At 31.8% G+C, this 16,982-nt stretch overlaps 3 protein-coding genes across 5 annotated transcripts; 1 reads left to right on the forward strand and 2 right to left on the reverse strand.

Annotated features, from left to right (window-relative positions):
- Positions 1-5,646: 5,646 nt before the first annotated feature.
- On the reverse strand, positions 5,647-7,383 carry LOC141723457 (putative aquaporin NIP-type). The gene is made up of 5 exons (XM_074525275.1): positions 7,206-7,383; positions 6,718-6,939; positions 6,418-6,615; positions 6,173-6,234; positions 5,647-5,921 (listed from the first exon to the last, which is right to left on the reverse strand). Exons 1-5 carry the CDS (start codon positions 7,308-7,310, stop codon positions 5,714-5,716), a joined length of 795 nt encoding a protein of 264 aa, XP_074381376.1. The 5' UTR covers positions 7,311-7,383; the 3' UTR covers positions 5,647-5,713.
- Positions 7,384-11,514: 4,131 nt separating this feature from the next.
- Positions 11,515-13,916, forward strand: LOC141714195 (uncharacterized). Its single transcript, XM_074517729.1, has 4 exons — positions 11,515-12,274; positions 12,387-12,949; positions 13,104-13,492; positions 13,856-13,916. The coding sequence occupies exons 1-4, from the start codon at positions 11,542-11,544 to the stop codon at positions 13,914-13,916; spliced, it is 1,746 nt and encodes a 581-aa protein (XP_074373830.1). The 5' UTR covers positions 11,515-11,541.
- Positions 13,224-16,673, reverse strand: LOC141674417 (serine carboxypeptidase-like 50). Of its 3 annotated transcripts, none has more exons than XR_012555842.1 (3): positions 15,171-16,673; positions 14,170-14,285; positions 13,224-14,068 (listed from the first exon to the last, which is right to left on the reverse strand). XR_012555842.1 is itself a non-coding variant. In XM_074481127.1 (2 exons), exons 1-2 carry the CDS (start codon positions 16,538-16,540, stop codon positions 14,282-14,284), a joined length of 1,374 nt encoding a protein of 457 aa, XP_074337228.1. In that variant the 5' UTR covers positions 16,541-16,673; the 3' UTR covers positions 13,224-14,281. The 3 variants fall into 3 exon arrangements, 1 of the variants encoding a protein (XP_074337228.1); XR_012555841.1 differs by having other exon boundaries at positions 15,166-16,673; XM_074481127.1 differs by having other exon boundaries at positions 13,224-14,285.
- Positions 16,674-16,982: the final 309 nt, after the last annotated feature.

The raw sequence follows: 16,982 nt of genomic DNA on the forward strand, positions 1-16,982 counted from the left end.
GGCACAAATAAGTCAGCTCATATGACACATCATTCTATAAATTGATTTTTGAAGTCCATTTATTTTGAAACTTAATGACCCTTGAAATTCTTAAAAGCATAATAACAGCACAATTTAAGAACTTTTCTAAATCAAAAACTGAATACTCACGTATATACATTTAATATATTTGTGATTTTTTTTTATTTTCGTGTATGGTAATTTTTGATATATACCCATATAGAGAGTTATAGTTAATTGTTAGTTAATTTTTGACAAGTCACAAGACTTTGATGTAATTACGAGGGTCAATTTGTGATTTGCTTTAAATGGAAATACAATAGGCCTAAATTTAAACATTTTAAACAAATTAAGGTTTGAGATCGTAGTGTGAAAGACATTTGGGACATGATTAGGAGTGTATTTAGTGATGATGATAGGTTATATTTTGTGAAAGATGTTTTGCATTAATCAGGATAGATAGTGATGTTAAAAAAATGGTTGAAGCAGTTAAAAAAATTGAAAATGGAGTATGTAAGATACATGTGTTTCACTCATGATCTAAGGCTGATCCACCAATTATACATGATGAAAGTGATTCTATGTTTGCTATGATCAACTGAAAAAGTTGGAAGTAGAGATGTAGACCAGTCATTGGTCTTAATGGATATTTTCTCAAACTGGTGGCCCGATGTTATCTGCAGTTGGGAGAGATGGTAATGATAGCATGTTTTCAATTGCAATGGCAGTTGTTGAGAGTGAATCATACTCAATCTGGTCATATTTGTTGTTGCTAATTGATGAACTTGATTTGAGATCTGGAAGTGGATACACACTCATATCAGACCAACAAAAAATATGCACATTCATAATTTCAAATTTTTATTTTCATATTTTCACAGTATTTATTTACTGATTGGTTGTGTTGTATAAAATTTCAGGGGTTGGACAAAACTGGTACGGAATTTCTACCTCAAGTAGAGCACATATTTTGTGCGAGACATCTGAGCTCAAATCTGTCCAAGAAGGAGCCAAGTGAGGCTGGCAAGCTTAGGATTTGGGTTTCTTCGACATCTACATTTTCAGAGGACTTCAAGACTATGTAATCTGTCATTTGAATTTGGTTGAGTGTAAGGGCACAATGTATGGTACCAATATTATTAACCTACGCATTTTGCAACTATAATCTCTACCTTTTTTAACTGTTTCGTCTACCATTTTGCACAATCTATCTTCATTTTACATACTATTTTGTAAAAATAAAGTAAGAAATTAGATGTATATTCAGGCAAGGTGGCCTAGTGGGTGGCTGCTTAATCGGTGAAAATATCAAACAAATTAGATGTATATGATTACTTCTTTTTATTTCTTTGGTCTCTGAGTATTCTCTTGCTTGCTATGCTAACTACTCAAAGTATAAATCTGGGATGTTGGATTACATTCACCCGAGGACATTTATATATTAATCTTATCATCTTTTTCGACCAGAATCTCTCTCTCTCTCTCTCTTTCTCTTTCTCTCTCTCGTTGCTTTATGCATTTTCTCTAAAAAATATTAGGCAAGGATTTGATAATGGTAAGGACTAATCAGGGTGGCCGAGTTCCTAGACCAGATCATTCTGATATATGTCAGACTGTCAGTCAATTTGTGGTGGTGGTAGTGATTATTACGATCCTCCGGTCACAACTCTCTTTGCTGATGAATTATATGGTTTAGTTCATCTCGCTCAGTTGGCTATTTATCACTACAACATATATCAGGATACTAACTATGAGGATGGCAAAGTCCAGAGAACTTATGGAAGATCGTTGTGCTGCTAAGATCAACATTCATTCACGGTGATCTCAAATTACAGGTAGTATCTTGTATGTAATGCATAGATCAGGTATGAAATTAAAATCATATTTATAATCGATTATAAAATATTACGTTCTCCATCTTGTTACATAATATTACATAATATCATAGATTTCCTTTTTCTCTAGTTTAGATCTTCTGTTTTCAGTGAGGTTTTACTGCCCTTTAAATTGTTTTTGGTGCGAATTTATCTTAATTTTTTCGTAAATAGTAAAGATCTCCATTTCTTTTTTTTTTTTTGTCATTTTTAACTGCTAGTAGATTATATTTTTTACATATTTGTTAAAAATAATATTTGTTAAAAATAATGTACATTCTTGATCCCTTGAATATCAGTTTTGTTTCTCAATATTCGTGATGCATTCTGGAGATTTGTATTGTTGATTTTGGCCTTACTGTAAGATGACCGTTATTTGTTTAGTTTTATTTGTTTTATATGTCATTATCCGTTTGATTGCAAACACTTTGTTTTCTGTGTTTTTCTGTCGTGCTTTGTTTAACAATTGTAACTCATATTCTTAAATTTCCGTATTTTTCTTTGAGAGCAATTATGGTTTTGGTTATGAAATTTAAATGCATTTAATTTTTCGGTTACGATTGATATTATGTTAAATGATACATTTATTGTGTTTTAATTTAAATTAAGGTTTAGATAATTTGAATTTTGCTTTCTAATTATTGAGTAACTTTACGTGGTTTAATTACTTTTAATACTCTAGTGTGTGTATATATATTTATCCTATATATATGTATTTGTACCTTAATGTGGCTTTTATTAGTGGAAGTTTCATATTTTTATAATAATTTCTCTTTATTTTGGTAACTGATGTGTTTATATGCTTTTAATGTGTTATTAATTAGGATTAAAAAATTTCCTTATTTGATTTTAATTTATAAAGATTTCTTGGCTAGGTTCATTTTTAGGAAAATTTATGTCAATTGGTTTTTTAGCTTTTAATAGCATAGCATAGTAGTTATTATCTCTTTAATGTTCTTATTAAAGTAGTTAACTTTTTTGAATGAAACTTTATGTTTTATGTATTAACGTCTTTTAATTATATTGGTTTTTGATTTGGATGGAGCTAATTTTTTCAGTAACGGTTTTTTAATTGATAATTTTTTAAGAAACATTTTTCAAATTGTGTCTTTATTATGATTTTAAAAAGTGTAAGGGACATTAATTTTAACATAAATGAACTACAAAACTCAATTTATAGAATGATGTGTCATGTAAGATGACTTTTCTGTGCCAATACGGGAGTGTCATATATGATGACTTTTAACCATTTATTGATTTTATGAGTCTTTAATGACTGATTGTTTCCTATTATGGGAATTTGTGTCTAACCAAATATATCGTTTGGTTAGATCTTATATTATTTTAATATCGTATTATATGTAAATTCGTTTTTATTTTTAATATATTTTTCTTGTTTCATTTGTTCTTATTTTCAGGATAATTGGAAGAGTGTACTTTGGTTCTTTTTCAGACTTTATGTCACAATAATCTAATAAGGGATCTTGAAGCACATAACAGTTTAGTTTTCAGAATGATGATACGAGAGTTTCTTGCAGTTATCGGAAGACAATAGTTATCATTAATTTTGTATAAATGTGAGTTATAGAGGGCGTTCTTTTTCCTCCCTGAGTTTTTTCCCATAGGATTTTACTCTTACGAGGTTTTAACGAGACCTTTCTTGTGGGTTATCTATTTCATACATTAAATTTTATTGTCTAAACGTCCGGAGGCAACTTGCGTGCCTTTCGGTTAGATAATGAACTTGGTGATTGGAAGATAGACTCTTTTGTATTTCGAAATTTTATCAATGAATTTTTTTCATTCTTAAAAAAAAGTAAGAGCAAAGTTACACACAACTATCATCTCTATTTTATCATTTCATTTCAATATTTATTTCACTTATTAAATAACCAAGTTACAAAACCTAACATACATGCTAAATAAAAAAATCTAACCGCAAGTTTCAGTTTTTCACTTATTTTCTGCATTTACTCTTTTATTTTCTCCAGCTTTCTCAAACATTTATAATCACAGTTCTGCATGTCTCAACATATTTGACTTTTTTTCTAGCAACTTCATTTCATCCCTCTTCAACGACAGGCTCAACATGTATACTCCCAATCTCGTCATGAAAAAAATTTACATCTTCTAGCCTCACTAAATCTTAAACAATCATAGAACCTCTGACCTGAATTTTTGGTTTGAGGTTTTCATACTGCCCATTCATCAGCTTCGATCTCACATTAGTAGTTGACAATCCCCGTCCTATTTGAATTGTAATTCTTCGATCTCTTCAAAATCTAGTATAGTTTGAGGAAGAATAACTCATTTTTTTTCTCAAGAACAGAGAAGATGGGAAAGAATGGAGTGAAGGTGAATTCAATTAACTAATTATAGGAGGACCATGTGGATCGGGTTATTAACCTATCACTAACTGAGTGTTTCTCTAATATTCCGTAATTTTTAAAATTAGATTAATAATTGAACAATAGAATAACGTCGTTTAGAGGGTCAAAAAGGCTATATTCAGATCTGGTCAGGTTTTGAGATAAGTACTTTTTGACTTACTTTTGTTTTCGAAAAAGTTTTGAGACTCTGATATTCGAATTTCGTATAAGATATAAGAATTCTGTTTCGAACTGTATAAGAAATAAGATACGAGAATTTTTTGAAACCCAATTTCTACATTTTCGAACCTGTTCGTAATTTACGCTATAGTTTCGGAACTAACCTTAGATACCCTTATTAGGCGAACAAGTGTGCAACTTTAGATACCTATTAAGGGCGCGTAATTATTGAACTTTAGATGCCGACCACTGGCAAAGTGTGGTATAAAGAATAAAAATAAGAATTAAATGTCGGCTACTATCAAAGTGTGGCTGTAGATCAACACTGTGGTATTTATAAGAATTATCATTTCATTCTATTTTACTTTGTTCTGATCTGTTATAAAAATCTGCTCTCTTCTGTTTTAAATTCTGAATTTTAAAATATAAAACTTTGGGTTTGATTTATTTTAGAAATTATTTTTACAAAATTATTATTATTTTGAGAAAAATCATTTTATTAAAAACACCCATTGTTTTTCAGTTAAATAGTTAGTCAATTTGTACATGCTGGGTTTTGTAGCTTATCTTTTTAATTTTTTCAGGTTTCGTCTAAGATTCCAGTTGGATAACATTGGACTTCGAGGACCTTAGGTTTGGAGTGATTTGACTTTTGGACTTCCATTTTTAGTTGCGCGTTTGAAATCATCTTTGTAATAGATTTTTGATCAATAAATTATATTTTTTTTTAGTTTCGGTTTGGAGTTAATAGTCCGCAAGTGTGGGTTGTTACAGTTTCTAAATTGATATTGGGTGATATTGTCATATAGGCACTTTCATGTCAGCAAAACGTTAAATTTTTAATGTTGCTAACAACTATAACCAAGTTGAAATTTTTTAATTACTATATTTGTTGACTAAAATCTTTTTTAGTTTGGTGATCTACTTGCAAGTTACATGTGACTACCTTGAACAATTAGTCATTTTGCCCAAAGTAGAAATAAGCAAGCTCGAGTTATAATCTTTATTTTTTTTTTGACGAATTATATTTGTTGGAAAATTGAACTTTTTCTGAACATATATTCGTGTTCTGAATCAAATTTAAATTTTATTAGCAAATATGAGATGTTTTTCTAAAACAAATTAATCTTTCTCTCCGATATTTACATGTCACATATTTAATCGATAGCTTTCTTGATAAAAAAATGTAAATGCTAGCTTTCTCACATTCGCACATCGGTACATGTCTCGAATATTTTATTCATTAAAATGGATCAATACATCATCCTTGCTGTACATATGATAGTCAAACTAACAAACAAAACTCCTGATGAATGATTCGCTCTTGGTGAGTTCGCGAAGTGGTTTATCAGTCCTTCTGATCATGTTGTAGGCAAAACCTCCAAGTATTGCTCCAATGAAAGGGCCAATCATATATGCCCATATTCCATGATATATACGAAATATAAGTGCTGGTCCAAGTGTCCTTGCTGGGTTCATTGATGCTCCTGATACTGGCCTGCATATATTACACATTCAAATTCAAATCACTCTATCAATATGTGAACTTCATGCAATACATATTTATATTTTGGGTCCGGTCAGGGCCAACAGAAAGTTTCCGCGATACATCTATAGTAAGATTTTTGGTGTGCATACACCGAAATCATTTTTATACGTATCGTGGAAATCTTCTGCAGTACAGTACGTTACAACAAGCGTTTGCTCTGACTATCTCCCTTATGCACGTGCTTTATATATATTACCCACCCGGCCATGAAAACGTTCATACATATGGTACCTCCAACGGCAAGTCCTGCCATATTTCCAATCTAGAAAAACAAATACATTAGCCCATAGTCAATTATATCTCATATTATCAGAAATTAGATTGTAAAAACATAAAATTGAATTCCTAGCATTCTCGCCTAGTGAATACAAATCTTCTTGTGATTGTAAGTTATATTAATGTAATTGATCTTAAACAAAGAATGAGACGGAGAATGTTACTGAACTGCTCTGCTGTCGGTGGCAACTCCAGAAATAACGAACATGAGAATCAAGGTGATGACAATCTCAAGGCAAAAGGACTGAGTAGCAGTCTCTATAGGCGTCGTCCCAAAAAAATGTACAATTTGTGAATCAAATATAAGGACCAACGTTGCACTTCCTAGGATCGACCCTAGTACCTGAGCCGCCATGTAAAAAGGTACCTGCACATTTAACATAAATTCAAATACTACATATGATGATTTCAGATAATCTGGGATGAACTAGTATTAAGATTCCCATCGGGGCTGTTAATAATAACATGCCTGCTTGTAGGGAAAACGACGGAAGATGGCAAAAGTGAGCGTGACTGCTGGATTAAAATGTGCACCGGAAATATGTCCAACGGAGTAAATCATTGCCATTACAACAAGACCCCAACACAGAGAAATCCCCGGAAACGATACAGAACCATATTTTTTATTCACTGCCACTGATCCTCCTCCGATGAAGAGCACAAAATACGTACCAACCAATTCTGCAAATACCTACAGATATGTACACATAAACTTATGATCACTATTAAATTCAGGGCCGATCCAGGAATTATATTCCGGGGGAACACCGACCATATTTTGTGAATACACACTTATATTTTGAATTTTTGGGGGACCCTATCATATATTTTCAAAAAAATTAGTGGTAAAAAAGGTAAAATTTGTTCCAGGGGACACGTGTCCCCATGACCCTTACTAGATCCTCCCCACATTGCATACATTTACGTTCGAGTGTGCAAATAAACTACTTATAATACCTTCTGTAAGAGCAAGACAGACTCTGGCGAAGTCCAGAAGCTCTCTTTTACAGACGTTTCTTCCCCTTCCACCTTGCCTTCTTCAATATCTGAACTCTTAGTCATTACTAACGTTCTAAAAACTCTATAACTACAAACTATAAATTCAAAGTTGTAACTTTTCGTTTATTTTTGCTTATTGTTGCATTACATTCTGAAGCAGTGTTGGTGTTTATGTAAGAGATAAGTTTGCAAACAATGGTTAAGCTATTTTTTAGAGGTTGTGTTGTTAAGCGAATGTAAGCATTTCTTCTACGGTCTTTATTGTTTCAAAGTCAGCCCAACTTCTTCCTGGCCATGCTCTTGACATCTGGCAATATTCAACAAACTATCTAACAAATGTATATCTTTTTATGAAGCTGATTAACAAAAAACGTGAGAAATAGAGTGATTCTGGAAGAAAAAAAAGATTCGCACAAACATATTTTGGAAAAAAAAACTATAAATCATATTTAAAGAAAAAGAAAGAAAAACATATTATTTCAATCTACTTATACACTTTAATTATACTAGCTTAGGATGCACAAATTTTTTCAAATATTATAAATTTTTTCAAATATTATAAATTTTTTCAAATTTAAACTAAATTTGAATTTAAAAAATACAAAATTTATTTTTTCAAGATTTTATATGATATGATTTGATAATAATTATATATATACAGATATATATTTGATATTTTGTTCGTATGTATTAAATTTGAAAAAATATAATAATACTAATTAAAATATATGGTATTATTATTATTTTTATGTGTGTTTACAAAATATAATTATTCTTTATATTTAAAAGAAAAGTTTTAGCTTAGCAAAAAAAGATAAGTCTTAACCCGTATCAAAATAGTATTACCAATCACATTTAATTTCATTTAATTTGATGTTAGTTTTGATTTATCTCGAGACCAATATTATCTTGACGAGATCCAACTATTATATTTAATTTGGTTTGAATTTGGATCAATAATATACTTCATTTCATTCACATAAATATTATATATATTATCTTATTTTAATTGGCCTAATTTTATTTTAATTTTTAATTATGTTTTATGGTGGAACAACTCTATAATTTTTCTATTAGACCGATCAACGAATTACTAGTTCAACAATATAACTGTTTTAGCCGAATCAAAAATATTAATTATTTTGTTTTAACCCGAAATTCATTATAACACCAAATTCAACTAATTATTCTTAATTTAATTTCAAATTTATTTTAAATTCAACTAATAGTATAATTTTTTAACTAGAATGAATAATATATATATTATTTTGTCTTATTTTAAAGTCGTTAGACCGATAAATGAATTATTTCTATGCCACATCTTTGTCCCAAAAACACACACAAATTTGCATTTCAAATAAACATAAATTATATTACCCAAAGTTTTGTTAAGTATAGTCGTTAAAATATTAATGTGTCAGTATGGCATAATAGTAAAAAAAAATGTGTCATATATCTGTATGTGATTTTACAAATGTTTTTACCTTATAGTATAATTTAATAATATATTTAAATGATATAAGTTGAAATAGGATTATATTAAATTTATAAAATGACTTTGAAAATCCTTGTTTTTAGTTAGCTAAGTTTACTTTTAAAAAAATGAGAATGGGCTTAGGATCGAAAAAGAAAAAACCAAATAAAATGGTCACACAAATTAGTTAAGATAAATTAAAAAATGGGGTAATGAAACCAGGTTTCTCGTTTGTATCCTAGTAAAAGAAAAAGAAAGAATAGGAAATTGGCATGTTAGTAGAGTGATCAAATTTGAGATCAGTTAGGTTTATTCGCCTAAGGACTAATATTATATATAATATAGGGATGGTTATTTTTATCATTATATATTATAAATGATAATTTTAATAATATATTATTTATACGATTCGATCTTTATATCACTTAAATAAAAACAATTTGATCCGACGGTTTCTAGATTAATAACCAAAAATCAACAACCAAATTTTTAATGTTTCATTTTTAATATAATAATATCGATAGATAAATGATAAGATAGCTTGTTGAATTAGTTACCAAATTATTTTAGGCTAAAAAGAGATTTAAAAAGAAAATAAATAAAGAAAAGATTAATTAGCTAATAATTTCTTAAAAAAACAGATTGTTTTAATGAAAATAATTATGTGGCCATATATGTTAATAAAAATAGAATGGTGGTAAAATACTAGTTGAATTAGAATATAAATTATCTACTTTTATTTATAAAAAAAATACAAACGATAATTCCAACTAATCTTGTGTGCAAAAGTCAAAACTGACAAATAAAAAAATAGAGAGAATAAGAGCATCTCCAAATGTAATGGTAAAATTTTTTAGCTAAAATATGATTAGCTAAATTTTTTTTGAAGAGGATTTATACTCGGGTGATATTAGTTATATTCATTAGTTATATTCAAAATATTAATTTTTTATTAATTTTAAATATATATTAGCGAAAGTAAATTAATTAGCATTATTATATTTATGCCAATATTTTAAATTAAGTATTATAAAATAAGAATAAAAAATTATGAAAATATATTAATATACCAAAAAATAAATAGAAAAATATCTTAATATTATTATATTAGAATTTTTTAGATTTAGAAAAATAAAGAAACATTTTATACTTAATATTACATAACATTAATATTTTATAAATAAAATATAAATAGTACATCAATACATATAATAATAATGACATATATACATAATTTTTTAATTATAATTAAGTATTTGAAAAGTATCTTAAATATTGAAAAAATGACTTAAAGCAACATGTTTTATACATTATAATAAAAAAATTATAATAAGATAGGATTAGGGTTACATAGAAGAATTTAAGCCTATAGATCAACAAATCTAGTTATCTAAAATTATACCTAATAAACATGAAATATTGTATTCCCTCCGTCCCGTTGATTTTCTATAGGTTTACTATTTGCACGCATTTGGAGACCTCTATAAAATATAGTTTCGTAAGGTTTTTTTCAAAAAAAAAAAATTTTGAATAAAAGTTTAAACATGAAATTTTTATTCAGAAAAAAAAAATTAAAAAAATATTGTGAAATTATGTTTTAAATGAACATTGAAAAACGTGCCGAAAAGTAACGTATTATATATAACAACTAACTCTTTAATACTCCCTCCGTCCCTCCCAATTGTTATCGTTTCTGGGAGAGTGCCCGGCACGCATTTTAAGATGAATAAAAAGTATAGTTTCATAACTTTTTTTAAAAATTTTCTTTTTCTGAATAAAAATAGAATGTTTAAACTTTTATTCAGAAAAATAAAATTTTAAAAAAAAGTTAAAGAACTATAATTTTTCTTCATCTTAAAATGCGTGCCGGACACTCTCCCAGAAACGATAACAATTGGGAGGGACGGAGGGAGTATTATATAAAACCCAGATTAGGTAGAACTAAAATAGGCTTAAAGATTAGGTACAACTAAAATAGTTATTATGGTTAAAATTCTCATTAAAAAAAAACTCTAAAGATGGTACCATCACGAGACGGCTGCATAAAAATTTACTGAGTATAAGTTGTTTGCAGTAGTAAATTTTGTTAATTAAATTAAATTATTAGGCATTATACATTCTATTTTTTGCCAAAATCAACCGCCAGCGAAAATAAAATTTGAAAAATTATTTACTTTGTATTCAGGTACATGGCCAGAAAATGCTCCTTGGAGCTTGATGGAAAGCGTAACATATTTTCTACGGTGCTAAACAGATTATTATGAGTGTGGCCCAACTGTAATTATGAGTCACATAGATGTAAGATAGGGATATACCAATAATTATACAGCCATTATTTTAGCATTCCTTGCATGTTTGACATATAATATTTGGGTTTGTCGGGTGTTTATGGGTACATACTAAATATTAAAATTTATAATTTTGATATATTTTAATTGGTATGATTATTGTGAATGCAGGGATTCACACGTTGTAAAATAATAAAAACAAGCTAAATTTTAAAAAAATTGTGTTTAATATGTGCCCATTCTCACACCAAAAATATCAAAAAAAACCCATAATATATATATATTGAAACAGAGGGGTCCCTTGAAGAAATAGAATAGTGTAATTATATCAGTGGGGTTCTTCAGTTGGCTGTTAGTTCTAATTCTACCAAACATAGAATATTTTTTTTCCCCTCACAAAGTCAAGCAAGGAAATACTTTTGTTCTTTGAGTTGATAAATAAGTATAGAGAAATTCTCATTTCATCAAGTTACAGATATAGTCTTTCCCTGCCTTCATTTGCAGTTGATCACATACCCTATTATATAATCAGATGGATTCTAAATTGTATAGAGCTGTCGTTAAGGATGACATCAATGTCCTCATGAAGATAGAGGGCAGGCTTAAGGTAGGCGATCAACGGACAGCTACAAATAACACCGTGCTTCATCTAGCAAGCCAATATGGCAGCAAAAAATGTGTGGAGGAGATTTTAAGTGTCCATGAATCACTTCTTTTAGAGATCAACTCAAGAGGTGAGACTGCTCTTCACCAGGCGGCAAGAGAAGGACACTATGATGTAGTGGTCTTACTTCTTAATGCAGCTAAGCCTTCCGTTCCTCAACCTAGTCACATTCAAAACGCCTTAGTGAATGTGACTGAAAAGGAAACGCATCAAGCACTGCAGCCCACATGCACAGATGAAATCATATGTGATCCTGCACCAGTGGATGTTGCAGGTCCCTCATCATCTCAGAAGGAAGTTATTACAAACACAGCATCTAGGCTGAATTTTCTTATCAGAAGTACAGATTTAGAAGGTGAAACAGCCTTGCATCTGGCCGCACGATACAATCGCTACCGCGTGGTTCAACTGCTCGTTCAAAAGGATCAAGACCATATATATCCTCCAAATAGGTGTCATGAAACTCCACTCTACGTGGCCTCCATTAGGCATTATAACGACATAATCTCAACTATTCTTCACAACTGTAAATCGCCAACATTTGGTGGTCCGGAAGGAAAAACCGCTTTGCATGCTGCAGTCATGTTTGAAAGAGGAAGAGGTAGATATATAAAATTTATCAATTCTCCCATCCCAACTTGTTTGCTGTTGCATACCACATTATATACTCCTCACAACTTAATTTATCTTACAAATCTTTTTTAACGTATCAGAATGTGTGAAACTTCTATTGTCAAAAGGGAACACTAATCTGGTTGAGGTACAAGACGATAACGGGTGGACGGCATTTCATGTCGTTGCTTATAACAAGTTGTATGAAATAATCGAAGTGTTAGTAGATGCAGAAGCTGATGCAGGGAACAAGTCTGCAGGCTACAAATTAGATAAGGAAAAAAGAACAGCTTTTCACATAGCAGCACGGGTAGGAGCTGTTGGTGTAATGGATGAACTTTTGAAATATTATCCAGATTCTTGGGAAATGGTAGATGGAATGGGAAGAAATGTATTGCATATCGCGGTGGAAGAAAAGGATAAGTGGTTAATTATCTTCATTTTGTCACAAGGCAGTACAACAGGCAATAGCCTTTTCAGTCAAAGGGACCATAAAGGGAATACACCTCTTCACTTGATTGCCAAGTTTGCATATTTTGTCCCAGAAATTATGAATCAAGGGAAGCTTGACTGGGAAGTTGACTGGAAAGTAACAGATTACGACAATCGCACTCCCCTGGACATACTGCAGTACAGGCAAGACACTGATACTCTTGCCCATACGGTACGTGGAAGAAATGTTCAACCTGAGTTTGTTTTAGCTAATTCTTTTTTGGTAATTGAGATGGGAAAATGTGGAAAAAATTAAATAAAACTTTGAGTTCTGCTAAACTAATATGGCAATCTCTACATGCTAATGGGATGATTGTTTATTGCAGGTGATGGTCAATACGATACGTTGGAAACTTATTTATAAAAAAGTTGCAAATTTTTCTAACCGGGGGGTTAGAAGAAGCATTTCAAACCTCGAGCACGACCTTGAGACTGGTAACAGACTTGCCAAACATAACGACAAACTCAACATGGAATATCTCAACAAATTTAAAGAAGCGGTCAATACACATATGATAGTGGCTGCACTTATTGCCTCTGTTGCCTTGACCGCAGGATTAGCGGTGCCAGGTGGTTTTGTTGAAGGCAAAGGATACCCGCAACTTTTAACCAAGGCAGCTTTCCAATTGTTTATGATCGCAGATGCAATAACCGTGTTATTTTCAATTGCATCACTACTCCTCTACTTCGTATCAACAATGAGTATTTTCAGTCGGTTTGTAATACCCGTGATCACAATATCTGGAGTGCTTAACGTTTCTTCCATAATAACAATGGTGCTGACTTTTGGGACAGGAACTTATGCTATGCTAGCTCCTTCATCAGCCCTCGCCATCATTATTTGTGTCCTTTGTGCCTTATTTCCCCTATGTTTTTTCATAAGGTTTTTTGGATACTTTCACTTTGTCTTTTATAATGGACTCCAGAATCGAAAACTAAAATATTCACAGCTTGCAACTGTATCTCCCAGCTTTTTAATATAATACAATTTCGGGTATCACATTACACTATTTTGTGCAAGTCTTCAATTTGGTTTCGAAGTAATAGAGGCCTTTCTCGAACTCATTTGTTGTTACAGCACTCTGGGCTCTGGCAAAGGTGATAAAGAATGGACGGATAGAAGGTTAAAAAGGAAATGATTTAGGCCACGTGTCTGTAAGCGCATGTACATTTTCCTCCCTTCGGACAACTTGCATTACATAACATCATTGACAAGAAACTTGAGTTGGAGAGTTTGTCAATAGACGATGATTTTGCAAAGAATTTTATACTTGGCCCTGGGCTGTACAAACTACAAATGTGTATGATAAGCGACGAGCTCGTGTAGAGTTCTAGCTGCACAGAGAATTAATGTACAAAAAGGTTTGATTGGTCTAACAAGGAGCAGCTTACCAGATCCGGCATTATCTGTTAGCAGCAAACCTCCTTCCGATGCTGACATGAAAGAATGTCTGAATGCCTTATTTACCTCTCCAATTCTGATACGTTTCAACTTATGAATAGATCACCTGAATTTAAGTTTAATTCAGTGTAGAAGACAGCAAATGAATTTTTTTGGTTTAAACCTCCTCTCCTTTAGTACAGGATCCACACCATACATGTAAACTACAGCTTTTAGAGTGTTCACATAATAACAGAGCTTCTTAGAGCTTTGTGTATATACTGGTTTATATTTTCCTAGAATTCTTCTACTTGAAATATTATAGCCCGGCCTTTCTTTAAGTTATGGTTCCGTCATTGGCTCAGTGCTAGTTACTGGTGAGAACTATCTACTATATGATGTTTGTTTACCAAGATTGTAATTTTATCTCCAACTTTAAGGTTTAATAGGTAATGAATGTTTTCTGGGCGATGAATCTTACCTATGTCTACATATAATCTTACAACACTGAATCTACCAACAGGCAACAGACATTCATTTAATCTGTTTACAAAACTAAGTAGGAACATGTCTCTCCATTTTAAATGTGGACAACATGTTGTGCACACATGCTGTCATCACCATCCAATGATATTTTATCAATTCAATTATTGTGGGAAACGACAATTTTATCTGATGCCAACTGTGACGTCAATTTTCTAGCTAAGTTCTTTATACTCTCCTCAATTTTTTCGATCTTCATTATCAAATACTATTAGCCAGAGGTAGTACATTGTTTCTTTTGTTACACTGCTGAAAATCATTTCACACATTTCATTGTCACTAGCTTAGGAGAAGAGTTAAACCAGCGAAGGTAATCATTATCGTGTTACATTATTCCTAAAACAGACTGCAAGTACACTAATGGATATTTTACCATAACGAAATGTGATGTATCACAAAAGACATATATCAGCTCCAACTACACATATACCATGAAGTTGAACAAGAATGAAAGCCAAAAATACCTTACTTGGAATCATAAGTAGGAATTGAAGGGTCCACAATTCCCTTATTCGAGAACAATCCTCTATCCAACACCCAATCTTCAATCATCACCTGAGAATTCACAGCCTGATCTGTAGGCACGAGATGTCCAGCATTAGACACAATAGCATGGCTCAAGCTTCCCCATTTCTGTACATAACCTGCAAGCTTCCCTTTCACTTCCCAAACGTTCCTATCCGCCTCCAAAAACTTTCCAATTCCATCCCACTTCATTTTCTTCATCCAAGCCTCAGTTGAAACGACGCCATCCCTCAGATCAAACTGCCCTTGATAAAGCAACACTTTAGTATGTTTAACTAAAAACTCGACCATATATTTCACACTCTTCATCACGTCTTCGTGCAATATATCCCCCACTATATCACTACATAATTCAAAAACAATTGATGCATTTGCGCCTAATGCTTTCTTAACCTCCACGCTACTCATATAAGTTTCTACAAGGCTATCTTCATAAGGAACTAATCTTCGGAAGTCGTATAAAGTGGCCAGGCCTGTCATGTTTTGCAACAGGTTTAGAACTCTATTCCTTGCAATTGTCGCTTCACTCCAGTTACCAATTTTGATCAGTTCAATAGCTACATCTTGCGCTTTCTCCAATCGAGCCTTTTGCTTCTCATTGATAAGTCCCGAAAAATAAGCACTCATAGCATGAGTAGCCACTTGTGTAATCGGGTCAGTCAAACCATTCCCTATAGCCACTCCAGCTAAATTCACTTGACTAGCTTTCACAAGCCGCGCATTTCTTTTCAGAATATAATACCCAATTGCCGGAACATATTTCCCAGCATAACTTTCACCAGTAACATAAATCGGACGAGTCTTAAACAACGAGTCCAATGCAACAAACGCTTTGATCGCCTTAAATAGGTGCTTACCAACAGCATGTTGGTCTTTTGGAATTTCTTGCATTGTTTTAGCTATACTAAACCCAGCTCCAATCGGATTATCGATAAAAACAAGGCCAAACAACCTATTCCAAGAACCCGCATTTGGCTCAAGCTTAAGGTGTTCGACATTATGCCCCTGAGAAGAAACAACGCGCCAGGGTCCAAGCTCATAAAAATTTCCTAACATGGAAGAACATCCAGGTCCACCCTGAAGCCAAATGAGAATCGGGGTCTCGGAAAGCGAGGAATTAGGCTCCTTGGCTTCATAGAAAGTGTAAAACATGGCTGATTTGGTTGTCGAATTGACTTCGAGATAGCCTGATCTAGTGGGAAGTGCTTCATGTGGGATAGGAGAGATTGAATGAATCGTTAATGGGGTTGCTAGCAAGTTGTAGTGACTGAGGATGATGAAAAATAGGAGCAGCTTAGTTGAAGCTGACTCCATTTTTTATGACAAGTAGACTTGCTAATGTGTTTCAGTTAGTTAAACTTAATGTACTATGATTACCTAAAGCTAAAGGACAGGTCAATGATTATGTAATCCACATTGTATAATGAGCTGGATGCTTTGATTGACAGTAACAAGAAAAACTAACCAATCAACAGAGTGATAATGATAACAAGACATAGCACCTTGATCCTTTTATTTTTGTAAGAGGAAAAAATAATGAAGAGTTTTAAAGTTGCACAGTAATTATTGGTTCGGTACTGTTAGGCGTTTTTGTTTATTCGATAAATATTGTAAGAACTCGTAAATTTTAAGTTTTAAAGTTACATTATATTTATAAAAGGGGTGCTTGTATACGTTTCATTCAATGTAATAAATATTTTGAGATTTATAAATTCGAATATTGTTCATGTTTAGGATATACATTTTCATAATTTCT

This window comes from Apium graveolens, chromosome 1 (genome assembly GCF_009905375.1).
Source record: "Apium graveolens cultivar Ventura chromosome 1, ASM990537v1, whole genome shotgun sequence".
In the NCBI taxonomy this organism is placed as follows: Eukaryota; Viridiplantae; Streptophyta; class Magnoliopsida; order Apiales; family Apiaceae; genus Apium; species Apium graveolens.

Coding starts and splice junctions, on each gene's coding strand:
- LOC141723457 (XM_074525275.1), bottom strand. CDS start 7,310: ATGACTAAGAGTTCAGATATTGAAGAAGGCAAGGTGGAAGGGGAAGAA. Junction 6,616..6,717: donor GTCGTTTTCCCTACAAGCAG/GCATGTTATTAT, acceptor TTAAATGTGCAG/GTACCTTTTTACATGGCGGC. Junction 6,235..6,417: donor TTGCCACCGACAGCAGAGCA/GTTCAGTAACAT, acceptor TTGTTTTTCTAG/ATTGGAAATATGGCAGGACT.
- LOC141714195 (XM_074517729.1), top strand. CDS start 11,542: ATGGATTCTAAATTGTATAGAGCTGTCGTTAAGGATGACATCAATGTC. Junction 12,275..12,386: donor CATGTTTGAAAGAGGAAGAG/GTAGATATATAA, acceptor TTAACGTATCAG/AATGTGTGAAACTTCTATTG. Junction 12,950..13,103: donor CTGATACTCTTGCCCATACG/GTACGTGGAAGA, acceptor TGTTTATTGCAG/GTGATGGTCAATACGATACG.
- LOC141674417 (XM_074481127.1), bottom strand. CDS start 16,540: ATGGAGTCAGCTTCAACTAAGCTGCTCCTATTTTTCATCATCCTCAGT.